Source organism: Chenopodium quinoa, unplaced genomic scaffold (genome assembly GCF_001683475.1).
Source record: "Chenopodium quinoa cultivar QQ74 unplaced genomic scaffold, ASM168347v1, whole genome shotgun sequence".
In the NCBI taxonomy this organism is placed as follows: domain Eukaryota; kingdom Viridiplantae; phylum Streptophyta; class Magnoliopsida; order Caryophyllales; family Amaranthaceae; genus Chenopodium; species Chenopodium quinoa.
In genome coordinates, this window is record NW_018745174.1 from 60,615 (window position 1) to 74,528 (window position 13,914).

A 13,914-nucleotide genomic window follows, 5' to 3' on the forward strand; every position below is an offset into this window, starting at 1 on the left:
TTGTAAATTCCGAAAGGAGGGACAAAGAAGCAAAGAATTTGAATGGTGTCATTTCTTACAGTCATGACGATTATTTAGCCAATTATAGCTATACATATTGATGGATTAGACCTCATGAGGTTGAGCAATATTGGACCATCATGATGGAATGTCCAAATTCCATACAAAAAAACGTGATCACCATTTTTTTTAACTAATTGTTTCTTTCAAAAGATATATTATGAGACATCTACAACTAAAATCTTAATGGAAAGCACAAGCATTATTGTCGCTTGCCAAATTTTGTTTTCTTTGTAACTTTTTTTTTTTTTGACGGGAATCTTTGTAAGTAACTAAGTATAGTATAAAATCATATCAAAGAATACATTGATCAAGCATTAAGAGTCAACAACAAAACCCACAAAAGTAAGATTTGAAACTAAACCTCATTGTATGAATACAGGATCATAAAATGCACTGATGAAAGTATTATACCTCATTGTGTAGTAGAGTACTCCTGTTTACAACTTACGAGTTTGCTCACCAAGGTTGTTGGACAGTCGAACAACCTGGAGATACCATTGCGACTTACCCTGATAACATATTGTTCCGTTTAACTAATCACAATTTTTTTAAGAAAAACCAATACTGAAGAGAAAGAAATTTTACACTCATATCTACAAGGAAAGATATACTTTGTATGTAAGATTAGATTAACATAAGTACATAACTCACCAATCTCGGAGATTAACAAAACAACTTATTGCCAATCTCGGAGAGTAACTAAGACTTTTGAGGGAGAGGAAAAGGGTTTATATAAAAAAAAATGTGTGATTACCGTTAATAACTTTGAAGAAATTTCCCTCCATTTTCCCGCCCAAATCTCTCTATGAATCATTTGCCATCTTCATATTTCTTTAGAACCCTAAAAATTCACCCACATTCTAAAATTCATGCAGTGGTTGCAAAGAAACCGATTCGTCTGCTATACCCAGATTTCAATACTACCCAACTCTTTTGCCTATTTCTCATCATCACATAATCATTCAATTAAAGATCATAAAAATTACCATGATCATTATCTTTCTCCTCTGAAAAACTTCCCTTCGTCGCGATTTGTTACCCAGCAAATCCACTCTCAATTAACAACCAATGGCTCATTCAGTCAATTCCCAAATACCCAGATCATAATTCTGTTCAACACCATTTTGAGACGTTACGCCTTAGGTGAATTTCCGCAGGAAGCTCTGTTTCTGTACAAACAAGCACAACAATCAAGTACATTGTATCAGTACTTTGATAGTTTTACGTACTCGTTTCTCATCAAAGCATGTGGCAATTTGAAGCAACAAATTACGGGTTTTCAACTCCATTCCCTTGTTGTGCAATTGGGTTTTGAGTTGGATGTTTATGTGCAGACTGCATTGCTGAACATGTACATAGATTTTGGTTTGTTGAGTAATGCAGATAAGATGTTTGATGAAATGCCTGAAAGAAATTTGGTTACTTGGAATGTGATGATCACTGGGTTGGTTAAATGGGGTCACCTTGAGGCTGCTCTTGCTTTGTTTAGGCAAATGCCTAGTAAGAATGTTGTTTCTTGGACTGGTATGATTGATGGGTTTACGCGAATGAAGAATTATCTTGGAGCTTTTTCGTTGTTTCGGGAAATGATAATGGTTGGAGGCATTATGCCTACTGAAGTTACATTGTTGGCCGTTTCTACTGCTATTGCTGAACTTGGGGATCTAAAGAATTGTCGATTATTTCACTCCTTCAGCGAAAAAAGTGGTTTCAGAGAAAATTATAATCAGGTCACAAACTGTCTTATTGATGCTTATGCCAAATGTGGGTGCATTGAAAGTGCATTGAGGGTATTCGAGGAGATGTTTGCGTGTAGAAGAAATGTCGTGTCTTGGACATCGATTATATCTGGGTTTGCTATGCATGGCATGGCAATAGAAGCTGAACAATTCCTAGAAAGAATGGAGGGTTCAGGGATCAGACCAAACCGAATTACTTTCTTGAGTGTTCTTAATGCTTACAGTCATAGTGGATTGGTAGAAGAGGGGATCCGGTTCTTCAGAAAAATGGTTGATCATGGCTGTGTTGCAGCAGACATAAAGCATTATGGGTGTGTGATTGATATGTTGGGACGAGCAGGCAAGCTAAAAGAAGCAGAAGAAATTGCCTGGCAGATTCCTAATGACATTGATGATGTTGTGATTTGGCGTACTCTTTTAGGTGCATGCAACTTTCATGGTGATGTTGAGATAGCTGAGCGTGTATCAAAGAAGATGCAGGATATGGAAAGAGAACATGGAGGAGACTACGTTTTGATGTCAAACATATTGACAGGTCAGGGAAAGTTCAATGAAGCTCAGAATGTAAGGACACTGATGGATAAAAGGCAGGTTCTAAAAATTGCAGGCCATAGTTCAGTCTGAGCTTACAACTGCAGCACAATAAACCAGGCAGCAGAGCACAGACTAGCGAAATTTCCTTTTACAGTATCATTTCATATGAGGAGATAACAATGGCACACTGCTGCAGCACGTTGCCTAGCAGGGTCTGTAATTTTTGTACTCGCCTTTGGATTTCCTTCAAATCGAATAAAACAATGACCCAGCCCTTTTATTTCAGTTCAAGCCTTACGGCAACGCATTATACAGAAAGGAAAAATGGGACACATCTCATTTCAGAACAAGTGTTGAAAAAATAACATACAGAGCACATCTCACAATATGGGTTAATGGTACAAAACTACAGAACAAAAACGTTGTTATGCATGTGTATAATTATTAAATTTTATGGAAAAAGAACAAAAAGGTGTTCAGATTAAATGCACTTATCTTCCTATAGAGTTGCCTCCTGTCATTAACAAAATAACTCACTACATCTACAGTTATGTACACCGGGAGAATCCCTGGTAAAACTGGTCTTCTCCGTAAAGCGTATATCAATGAAGTGCAGATATGATTCCAACCATAGGTCTGAAAAAACTCACTCTAGGCTAAGCATATGCACAATTGCAAACCTCCGGAGTTCAGCAATTGGGAAGAACAAAATCCAGGGCAATAGTTCACCAATTGTGCAACTGAGATGTAATGCTTTTAACCACAGGATGATATTGTGTGTGCAGGTATTTCTTAGCTTTCTCAGAACCAGGTTTCTCAAGCCACTCTTCATATAACCCTTTCGCGACGGGATTTTGAAATGGATCAGCAACCAAAACCTGCCAAAACAAGGATCAGCAATCAGAGATGTACCTAAACGACAAAACTTATCAACCAAAAATGCTATCTTCCAACTTCAATGTCATCTCTGCAAGCAAAGACAGAAATTATCAATAAGCACTTAAGTTAAAAAAGTGTGAAAAAGGTACCATTGAGTGACCAATTCTAGCAAGCAGGGTCAAACATAAACACATAACATATATTTTTTCCCATGTTAGATTCTAAGCTACTATACAGTCATAAACGGATAAACCAGGAGAACAATATGTGGGTATTCGCATTAAGAAATGAGACTTCCTTCCACAGAAATTTCTCATGCCAACTAGGAGGTCAGCAACAAAAAAAATCAAAACATTATGGCAGCATATGAAACTGAAGGTCAATGTGTATGCATGCACTGTAATTTGTTCCTTGTCACACTGCAAATACATCTTATTGTAAGAGATAAATCTAAAGCATTCAAGAACAGTTCAAAATAGCAATGAAGTCCTTACATTCTCCAAGTAAACACTTTCCAATTGCTGAATCAAATCTTTAGCAGACTGTCCTGGCTTCGGCTTGATTTGACCACCACCGTTCAAGCAACCTGCAACCCAAAAGATTATCCAATTTCAGTCCCAGTTGATCTAATTCCAAACCAGATGAAATAAAAACAAGATGAGCAAGAACACAATTCTAACCTGAAGGACATGCCATGATTTCTAGATAATCATAATCACATTTTCCAGTTTTGATTTTCCTTACTACATTCTGCAGATTTCGAAATCCATAACATAAGGCAAACTTTAAGACATTTTTTCCCTCAACCTGCAACACAAAAACATTAGTGTCAATCTTTTTACATAGGAAAATTCTCCAAATGAAAAATCAGAACTCAAGAATCCCCACACAATCGCAGAGCTCAGTACATATAGCAAATCAATGCATACATGAAGAAAACAGCAAAGTAATACTTGTAGCAGCAATGGGATATTGTGATAATTCCACAAGTCAGAATGTAAAAGGACCACGCTGGACTGGAAAAAAGGAAGATTGTCACACAGATTCTCGTATGGTACTCATCCTAACTTATCTGGGACTTTTACATTTTAGCTCAGTCTAGGTCCAAAACCAGAAGATACACAAAATTGATCGATGGACCAAATTCTTGTATCTTAAGCGATAATGAACATGATGGCATCTCCATTGAAGAGAGAGGAAGAAAAACAGAACAAGCGGAGGAAATGACTCAAACTCGACAGGCAACAGATAAAAGAGGATTGAAGAAGGAGATAGGCGAGAAGATGATCAGGGGAGATAGTATTGGAAGAAACTTGAGGGCTGAGGCTTCATTATCTCAATAGTGTAATTAAATTCCATCCAGAAAAGGGTTTTTATACAGACTTTCCATAACAATAAAATTCTCAACCAATAAAGCACATATCAACTATTTCATAAAGAGATAACTGCAAGCTATTCAAGATTCTGAAGAAACCTCTTCAGTTGCCAAACAAAGTTACATGCAGTTGGTTAAGTTTGCATAAAGATTCCTGAGATTAGAAAGAGAGATCTTACTTCAAGAATAACTTCACGGAAGTCTGAATTCCTTATCATTCTGAACTCTATAGGTCCCTCAATGTCTTTGTCAAAAAGAGCCTTTGCTGCATGCCTAAAAATAGTTTCAGCATAGCCCCCAGAACCTCCATTGACTCCATACAGATATCCATCATCAGTAATATTTGTCAACCTAAAGGTGGTAATTAAAGATTGTACACCATCAGTAACAACTACAGCTATGAGCTAAAATCCACAGACTTTAAAGCATCAGCCACAAAAGTTAGTTGATTCTTACATCTTATCTAGAGGAGATTCGTCCAAGGAGCTAAAATCCACAGACTTTAACTGTCACCAAAAAAAAAATTTAAAAAAAAAAAAAAAATCAGTAACATAGGAGTCATTACAATCAATAATATGAAATGAAACTAGCTGCTGAAACTTTTTTTTGTACCTGTATTAGTTCCAAAACCTCTCCAGAGGTCAACACAGAATCCACCTCTGCTACCCCTAGATCACTGGGAATATTATTTTCATCTGGATATTCCATTTCAAAAACAAAGTCTTCTCTCGCAGCCTCAAGCTTCTTGTCATAACAAGGCATCACAGTGACATGATAAACTTCATCTGGCCTGTTTATAACCCATTAATCCACTGAGAGAGAAATGACAAGAAAATCAAAAGTTTTTTTTAATGTTATGTTTAACTATGCCATAGAACCAAAGAATATTGGTTTCTTATGGAGACATGGGCCTAAAGTTTAAATTACCTCAAAGACATTTTCTGGCAGAGGTAGCGCTTCAAGACAGCCCCAATTGTTTGCTGAGGGCTCTTTACGGAAGAGATGTAAGGTAAGATGTAGGATCCAAGAGTTTTTTCTGCATAGCAGATCCAACCTGGAAGTTTCAAAGAAAAATAGGTAAATTCAAATGAAGAAAGCCTTCAAAAGTAAAGCTAGCCCTTTCTCTTTCTTTCTTTTCATTCCATGTAATTTTTCTCTTTCTTTCTATTCATTTCTACATATTTCCTTTTCTTCAATCTTATTTCTTCACCAGGGGCCGGGGGATGTTGGTGAGCAAAATATATACCTGGACAAGCAGATGAAATTATTGGCAGTGATGTCTTACTCCCATCATCATCCCCAGACTGCCTTTGCTTATAGCGTACCATAAATTCATTACATGCTTCTATAAGCGCTAAATCTCTACTGCAGCTGGTGTCAAAAACAGCCTTCACTCCAAGGGACTTAAAAAATGTTGTGAGCTTCTTAAAAGCCTGAAGGGAAGAAGAAACATGACCTCAGCAAAAGGTGAAAATGTCAAACTAAATGCAAAATTAACCCAAACCTCAGCATTCAATCATCCATGATTTTCTAGAAGCGGGCAAAGGAGAATCTAAAAGAAATCTGAGCTGCAAATTTTAAACTACTCGTCTCTTTTTAAGCACTACATCGTCAAACAACGGGTAAAACATAAAAAGGTATAGGCAACATGGAAGCATAACTTCAATGTAAAGTCAAAACACCACCAGTCATCCAGTCTACATCACACTTCTCAATAAAGTGCCACGTTTACAAAAGAAGCACTAACAAGTCATCAAGAGTCATGCCTACATGAAGTCTGTGTCTGAATCAAGTTGTTAAGAATCATGTTTCCAGGAAATCTAGCAAATCAACAGTATTGAATATTAGAAGAAAATTTAAGGTCAGATGATTATATGGATCAGGATGAACAATGCAATTACAACCTACCCACACTTCAAGGGGTGGGAATGTAGGGTTTCTCCTACTGATTGTTTCCCTCACTTCTTACTGTAAAACTCTCATACATGGCTTTTCTACCCTTATCTACTTTCCTTGCAAGGGTTGTAACTAATAAAGCTATACATTCCCAACTTTATCCATGGGATTCCTTCTAGAATAGTCAAGAAACATAAGAGGCCTAGGCTGGTTTGTTGCACATGTGCTGACTCTAGCCCTGTCCAATATACCAACTCCATCTCTAACCCTAAAAAATATTTCCATTCTCTTTTGTTGTAGAGTTACCTACAACTGGAAGCATACTAGGGAGCTTAATCCAAAACTGAAAGTTGGAGCAGCTGAGCCATTGAATACAAAATGCTCCTTTCTTTACCACAAATGTTTCCTGCTTTTAGCCTAATAAGTGATTCACCCTCAAATTTAAACGCAATACGAATTTCTATCGAGGCCAAGAGAAAACAAAAAAGGAGACGCATTATTGTAGCATGCTTGGAAAAAAGTTTCGTGGGTCACACTCCTTCACATCTAAATTCAAACATGTTCAATTGATGGATGGCTTTAACATTTAGATCCCAACAATCATGACTTTAAATTGTTTAACCTTTTCAAAACAATTCACATATTACATACCTCATAGTTTCACTATATCATAATTAGTTTATTACCTTGCTCAAAAGAAGGTAATTTTATATACTCCCTCTATTCCCAAAAGTTCGACTTACTTTCTATTTTGAGATGTTTCAGACAGTTCGGCACACTACTTTTAATCCTCTTTGGAAAACCTCTATTACCCCACAAAAATTACACCTTTTTACCCTCTCTCTTACTTTATTCACTTTTTCTTAATACCCACCCACCTATTCACCACATCTCTTTTATAACGTTCACTGTTTTCTTACACCCACTCGCTTTTTCCATGCATTACTAGAAACAAGAGTGTAGTAAGAAAATTGTACTTTTGAGAATATTTGTAACAAGCAATATAATTTATCAAGCCAGGTATTGTAGCTACTGAATAAAATTAAAAAATACATCATTATTTGCTTCACAGCATTCTGTGATAGGAATACAAGATGTCTTTTGAAGCTTAAACTCTTTTTCTTAATCAAAGCAACAATTGTAACTTCAGTAACAGACCCCCAGAAGCCCTTTTATACAAATATAATATAGATTACCAAACACTCCTTTCTTTCAAAATACGAAGGGCAAGGGTCATTATTTGAGAAATAATGATGAAGTAGACTTGAGATACATATATGGATCTCCCAAATATATGAGCAGTCCTCAACAATTGAGCATATGGTGAAAGCATACTTAATAATTTCAACAAGAGCTTTCAAGTTTCAACAGTAAATCTATCGATTTTATTATAGTTTTGTTACCTTGGAATTTGGAAGTTCTAATAATAAGTTCTATGCATAAAGCAAAATTATGTATGAAATAGAAATCTATCATCAAAACCTTAGGAAAACAACTCATAGAAAATTAAATTTGGACAAAGGTGCTAAACAGTAATCATCCATGGCCATGATGCCAAAACGCACAAAAATCAACTTTGTCCAAGCCCAACAGCATGTTCTGCTTACCATCCATCTGTAATAAGAATACTGTCATAAGGGAAAGAAAATCAAGTAAGATGCCACACCTGAAGTGGTGTGAGGCCAAAATGAGCTGCTAAAGAAGCCCTAGACTGCGGCGAAATGGATACTAGGACTGTCTTCCCTTTATTGATACTTGATAAAAACTCATCTAAACTTTGTTTCTCAAGCATCACAGTCTCCGCTGATGTTATACATCCACTGAATATGACCACAGAAAATAAATGTATTAGAGTAAAAAAAAAATTAAAAAAAAAGGGCCCAAAATAAAATTCACTACACCTAGTTAACATAGACATGATCATGTGATTTGGTGATTAATGGAAACAGAAAAGCAATATACAGAAAGCAAAACTGAAGTTCAGCATGTAAGGCATTCCAGGAATAACATTTCATTGGTTTAACGACTGATTAGCAAAAGAAACATTCCCTGTCAGATATTAATGAGTATCTTCATTTTCCCACAACATAGGAGTGATAGATGATCTGAAATGACAATAATAAGCAATCCTTTTTTTTAAAAAAAAAAGGACAAGACACCTGTTGCAACTTGCAATAACCATATACAGAGATTGTATCACCTAAAGCACTCAGATGACTAAACCATCAGGAAGCTACTTAAGTCAAGTTCACACCAGATAGACCAAAATCAATGTAAATATTTCAGCAAAATCCTTTTTAAAAAAAAAAAGGACAAGACACCTGTTGCAACTTGCAATAACCATATACAGAGATTGTATCACCTAAAGCACTCAGATGACTGAACCATCAGGAAGCTACTTAAGTCAAGTTCACACCAGATAGACCAAAATCAATGTAAATATTTTAGCAAAAGAAACGGATCAGTAAATATGTCCCGTTCTCTTGTCTACCCCTCCTCCAAATTAACTCTCTAAAGCTCTGATTCACTCAGAAAATCTTATCCTTTTCCCCAATTATACCAAAAAAATTCCTTATGATAACAGTATGAAGACTAAATTAATTGATCCAGACATCTTCTATCCTCACATTATTTTCTTTATCACTATTCACTATGCTTTCTGCTACCAATTTTCCTCATTCTTTTAAAACCATGCTTTGAGAAAATTGCTGACTAATTTCAGCACACATGCCATGCTAGGTATCAAGAATAGAAGGAAATGTTCAAACCTGTCAAGAGTCAACATATTTAGCATATTATCAAGCTTCTACAGCGAGACAGTTCAATAAAGATATTAAGTTTCAGGCAATCAGAAATAAATTAATAAAAGTTGTAAGATTCTCGTTCCATCCAGAAAGCCATTATGGGTACCCAAAAAAAATACAAACAGGACAAGCCTAAGATTGGACAACCTCAACTTACATAACTGATAATATCTTTGCAACCCTAACAAAAAATCACCATAGACAAGCTAAACATTGGGCATTTTAAATGAACATAATAAACTATTTCCTTACAATCCTACAACAAATTTTCTAAGAGGGTTACCTGCAAGCCAGGCAGTCCTTGAGTGAAATTTTAACAGGTTCCGTAGCAGCAGGAGGCCCCACCTTTTCTCTTTTCTAACCTCAATAGATCATTCAAAGCAGCAACTTATTAGTTGAACTCCCAAAAAAGGTAAAAAGTTTAAATCTTTAAACGAGTACTTTGAAGTAGACTAGTACAGGCTCGTGAAAATAAAGAAACCGGAAGTAAATAAACAAAACAAACTACATCCAATTTATTAATCGCCTTCCATAACTACAAAACCTGCATCTTTGGTCCTGTAACATTCCAAAGTTTCAACTGTCCCACAAAATTACATTATATAATTTCCTCCGGAAGCACCTAACAAGACACCATCAAGTGTTTGCAACAAGAAAACACACAGCACCATCATAAACCCCAGTTCTCAAAATTCAACTCACGGGCAGCAAGCCCACGAATTCACCCCTCAAAATAAAATTTCTCACCAGAAGAACTAAATTCAACTTAATTTCCAACTTCACTCATAAACCAACAATTCCATCAGATATGTGCACTCATAGAATAATCCGCAAAACAATTTCATCTATCTTTTAATTCAAATACAACATGATTTAAAGAGTTTGCAATAACAGAACAGCTTCCTTCAGCATCATCTTAATTGTCTTCCCCAAGTATTCAAACTTAAATTGCCAAGACGACCGCGAAATGAGAACAATACTACATCAAAATTCCTCAGTATTGCAATTGCCACTTTCTACACTCCAAAAATCAAAATTCAACACTCGAGAAGCAACAACGAGCTCACAAAATCACAATTCCTGAATTAAAATCCTCAGCAGAAGAACTTAATAGAACTAATAATTCAATTTCCGAATTCCATACTTCATTAACCAACATAATGCCCCCCACAAATCAAAAACTCAACTGATCACTAATCATCAACAAAATTAAAACTTGAATAAATTAATTTCTCCAAATATCATGCATGAAATCACCAAAATTATCAAATTCAACAGAAATAAAAACAGAATAACAAAAATCAAAGTCCCTAGGGTTTCAAAAAAACAAAATAAAATCAAAAACAGAAAACAAACCTCGAAATCATTGATAATAGGTTTGGTGGGATTAGGTTTAAGTTGGCCGACAATACAAGCTTGAGAAGGAGCAATGAAATCGTTCAAATCGCCAATCCTCAAAGTTGCCGAGAACTTCTCCGACATCTTTTCTTCCGGCAGTGAGTAAATGAAGTGAGTCGAGGTCAGAGGAAATGGGGAATGGGAGGAGAGAGAAGAAAAAGGAAAACAAAAAAAATGATAATGGTTGGGAAAAGTATCGAACCTGCGACCTTAAGATATATATTGACTCAATTGGAAATTATATACTTTTTTTTAAATACTTGCTCCATTTCTATTTTTTACACTATTCATTTGTCCTACTTTGACTAATATTTGTGATTTATGCATAAGAAAAAATATATTCTTGTGGGTACTTGTTGGAATCATCTTAATGAATAGATTATTAATTTTCAATTGTTAGAATTTATACTTATTGATAATTAAAGATATTAGTAATAAAAAATTAGCATCGGCATACGTGTCTAAGAGAAATGGAGCAAGTATTTAAAAACAGAGGGAGTATTGACTATTTTGGGTTGTTTCACTTGTTTGGTTGGATTATTTAGAATGGAATAGAAATCAACTTTTTTGTTCGGTAGAGTTTTTTTTTTTTTTTTTTTTTTTTGTAATGAAATCTCATATTCAAGGGGTTTTAAATCCCTCGGTTGAGTTTTTTTGGTAATGGAATCTTATATTCAAGGGGTTTTAACTTACTCCATACCTATGGAATTCTATTTTCACCTCTCCCTCTAAAATCACCAATCCATTCTATTAATGAACACAAAGTCTTATATGTAGCTGACCACACCGTGTGGCCAGCCACTGTAGGGGTTACTTTGCTAGTGTAATGGGGGTTATTTGGTCAGTATTAAAAGGGTTACTTCATCCTTGTTATAGAGTTATTCATTCAGTGTTATAGGGGTTACTTTGCTAGTGTAATGGGGGTTACTTGGTCAGTATTAAAGAGGTTAGTTCATCATTGTTATATAGTTACTCAGTCAGTGTTATAAGGGTTACTCGTTCAGTATTATAAGGGTTAATTAATCAATGTTATAGGATTACTTTAAGTGGTCACACGGTGTGACCGGCCGCACACAAGACGGGGCTGATAAATGAAGTATAGAATTCATTCCAACAATAAAACAAATTAAACTACTTTGGACTAGTATGGGTTTAAGATCCATCGCCACAACTTAAGAATGGTAAGGTAAGGAAAAGGAGTTTGGGACTTTGGGTTAGGAGGGAAGATGGCAGGTGCTTAAGATGACAATCTTGCGCTACTTTTATCATTTCTACTCTTTTATAATTACTAGTTGAGCCATCGCGCGTCACACGCGCGATAGCCCAATAAACACGGAATGAGTGTGATTAATGTTGTTATTTAATATACGGGCTATACTAATTTAATTTAGCCATTGCATGTAAAGGGTGTTATTATATTTTTTGTTTTTGTGTTTAGACCAAGTTTAGATTTAGCTAGGTATGTAATGGGAGGTCGTAAAATTTGTAAATACTCGAATCTTATTATTGCTTAAGATAATTTGTAGCAAATCGCTTTCTAAAAATAGAAAAACAACTAACACACGTGTGTATAGATATTGTGCAAATAAGGAAGTCTATGGAAAGGGACTTTCTATTCTTGCATTTTTTAATGTACATGTACAGTGCTAGAATCTAGGAAGTCAGAAAGCTTTCCGTCTTTCAAGATTTTGGTCATTATTGCTTCACTTGCATTTGATTGGTCAATGTGTGTACTTCTATTGTGTGGTGTATAAAGTAGGGTTGTACACAGTTTGGTCTGGACCGTAACCAAACCAGACCAAACCGTATTTTAGCGGTTTGGTTTGGTTTACGGTTTATAAAATTACGGTTTGGTCTCGTATTTTTTTTTGTAAATATGGTTTATGGTTTGGTTTGGTTTTGCAAAAATTATAAACCAAACCGAACCGTAAACCAATAAACCGTATTTTAATATTTATATAATTTTTCAATAATTTTTTTTTATATTATATAAAAAAAATTAAAGAATAAATAAAAAAACCATGAAAAATAGATAAAAACTATACTGTCAATACTCTATAATTAATGACTATAATGTAGTACTCATATGAATATCTTTTATTGTTATGTATTATTTTTAGTATGTGTTAGCACTTGATATTTTTATTGTAACTTTGTAGTACAATTTAATCCGTTTGGGCTACTTATTTAAACATTATTATAAATTAGTGAAGTGTTATTTGACAATTTTTGGAAAAAAAAATATCATCTCATCATAAACCGTAAACCAAACCGTATTATTACGGTTTGGTTTGGTTTCAATACTAATATGGTTTGGTTTGGTTTGAAAAATTTACCACACCGTATTTTGCGGTTTGGTTTGGTTTGGACTCAAACCGCACCAAACCAAACCATGTTCACCCCTAGTATAAAGTATAGTCTGCTGCCTTTGTGTCTTTCATTTTTTGTTGAAATCTCTTTTTTTTTTTTCCTTTTTTGTTGTGTCTTAAAAGTTTATCTTGTTCTTTGCTTGATTTTTAATTTCTAAGGCATAGCAATGGCAAGCACCGATAGCACTGCCACCTCTGGCAAAGTATTTTCGCCACCAATTTGGAGACCTAATGAAGCGAAATCAATTGAAGAAAACGTTGCAAGTTTCCGTTTGTACTCTTTGGAAATGGAGATGAAGATGAAGAGGCATTTGGAATTTCTGCAACAAGGGCTTTCAAAGGTTGAAAGCAAAAAAGAAAAAGGTGAATCAAGTAAAAAAAGGAAATGGGAAGTAGTAAGGAATGACTGTGGAGAATGGCCTGTTATCGTTATTGAATCAGACAATGTTGATGGTGAAATTAATCCTAAGGAAGGAGTTGGTGCAGAAGATGATGGGAAGGAAAGAGACGATGATGATGAGACTGATGAAGATGAAGAGACCAAGGAAGACGACGAAACTGATGAAAATCCACAAAGCAATGTGAATTCTGATTCAGAAAGTGAGAGTGAGGAAAAAGTTGTTGTCAATTCCGATGAATCATCCAAATCAAAAAGCGATAGCTATAATGATGATGATGATTCTGGTCCGGATTCTGATCTTGGGAACCAACAAGAAGGAGATCAAGAAGGGAGTGAAGATTAATCCATGTTCCGTATGAAAATTTCTGATTAATTGATTTCTGTCTGTTCTTGAGGGTTTTTTTGGGGCTAAGATGTAGTAGTGGTAGGATGAACAAAGGGATTGTAAGGGTTTTTT

General features: G+C 35.3%; 2 protein-coding genes across 2 annotated transcripts; one reads left to right on the forward strand and one right to left on the reverse strand.

The window, feature by feature from the left end:
• The first annotated feature begins 319 nt into the window (after positions 1 to 319).
• LOC110710525 (pentatricopeptide repeat-containing protein At1g09220, mitochondrial-like) lies at positions 320 to 2,621 on the forward strand. Its single transcript, XM_021888845.1, has one exon. It carries the CDS (start codon positions 933 to 935, stop codon positions 2,424 to 2,426), a length of 1,494 nt encoding a protein of 497 aa, XP_021744537.1. The 5' UTR covers positions 320 to 932; the 3' UTR covers positions 2,427 to 2,621.
• Positions 2,622 to 2,650: 29 nt separating this feature from the next.
• Positions 2,651 to 10,846, reverse strand: LOC110710526 (protein NAR1-like). Its single transcript, XM_021888847.1, has 11 exons — positions 10,647 to 10,846; positions 9,574 to 9,647; positions 8,153 to 8,306; positions 5,837 to 6,023; positions 5,518 to 5,644; positions 5,203 to 5,380; positions 5,047 to 5,096; positions 4,770 to 4,941; positions 3,896 to 4,022; positions 3,710 to 3,801; positions 2,651 to 3,214 (listed from the first exon to the last, which is right to left on the reverse strand). The coding sequence occupies exons 1-11, from the start codon at positions 10,770 to 10,772 to the stop codon at positions 3,062 to 3,064; spliced, it is 1,440 nt and encodes a 479-aa protein (XP_021744539.1). The 5' UTR covers positions 10,773 to 10,846; the 3' UTR covers positions 2,651 to 3,061.
• Between the last annotated feature and the right edge of the window lie 3,068 nt (positions 10,847 to 13,914).

Coding starts and splice junctions, on each gene's coding strand:
- LOC110710525 (XM_021888845.1), top strand. CDS start 933: ATGCAGTGGTTGCAAAGAAACCGATTCGTCTGCTATACCCAGATTTCA.
- LOC110710526 (XM_021888847.1), bottom strand. CDS start 10,772: ATGTCGGAGAAGTTCTCGGCAACTTTGAGGATTGGCGATTTGAACGAT. Junction 6,024..8,152: donor TTGGCCTCACACCACTTCAG/GTGTGGCATCTT, acceptor TCTTCCCTTCAG/GCTTTTAAGAAGCTCACAAC. Junction 3,802..3,895: donor AATCATGGCATGTCCTTCAG/GTTAGAATTGTG, acceptor TTTGGGTTGCAG/GTTGCTTGAACGGTGGTGGT.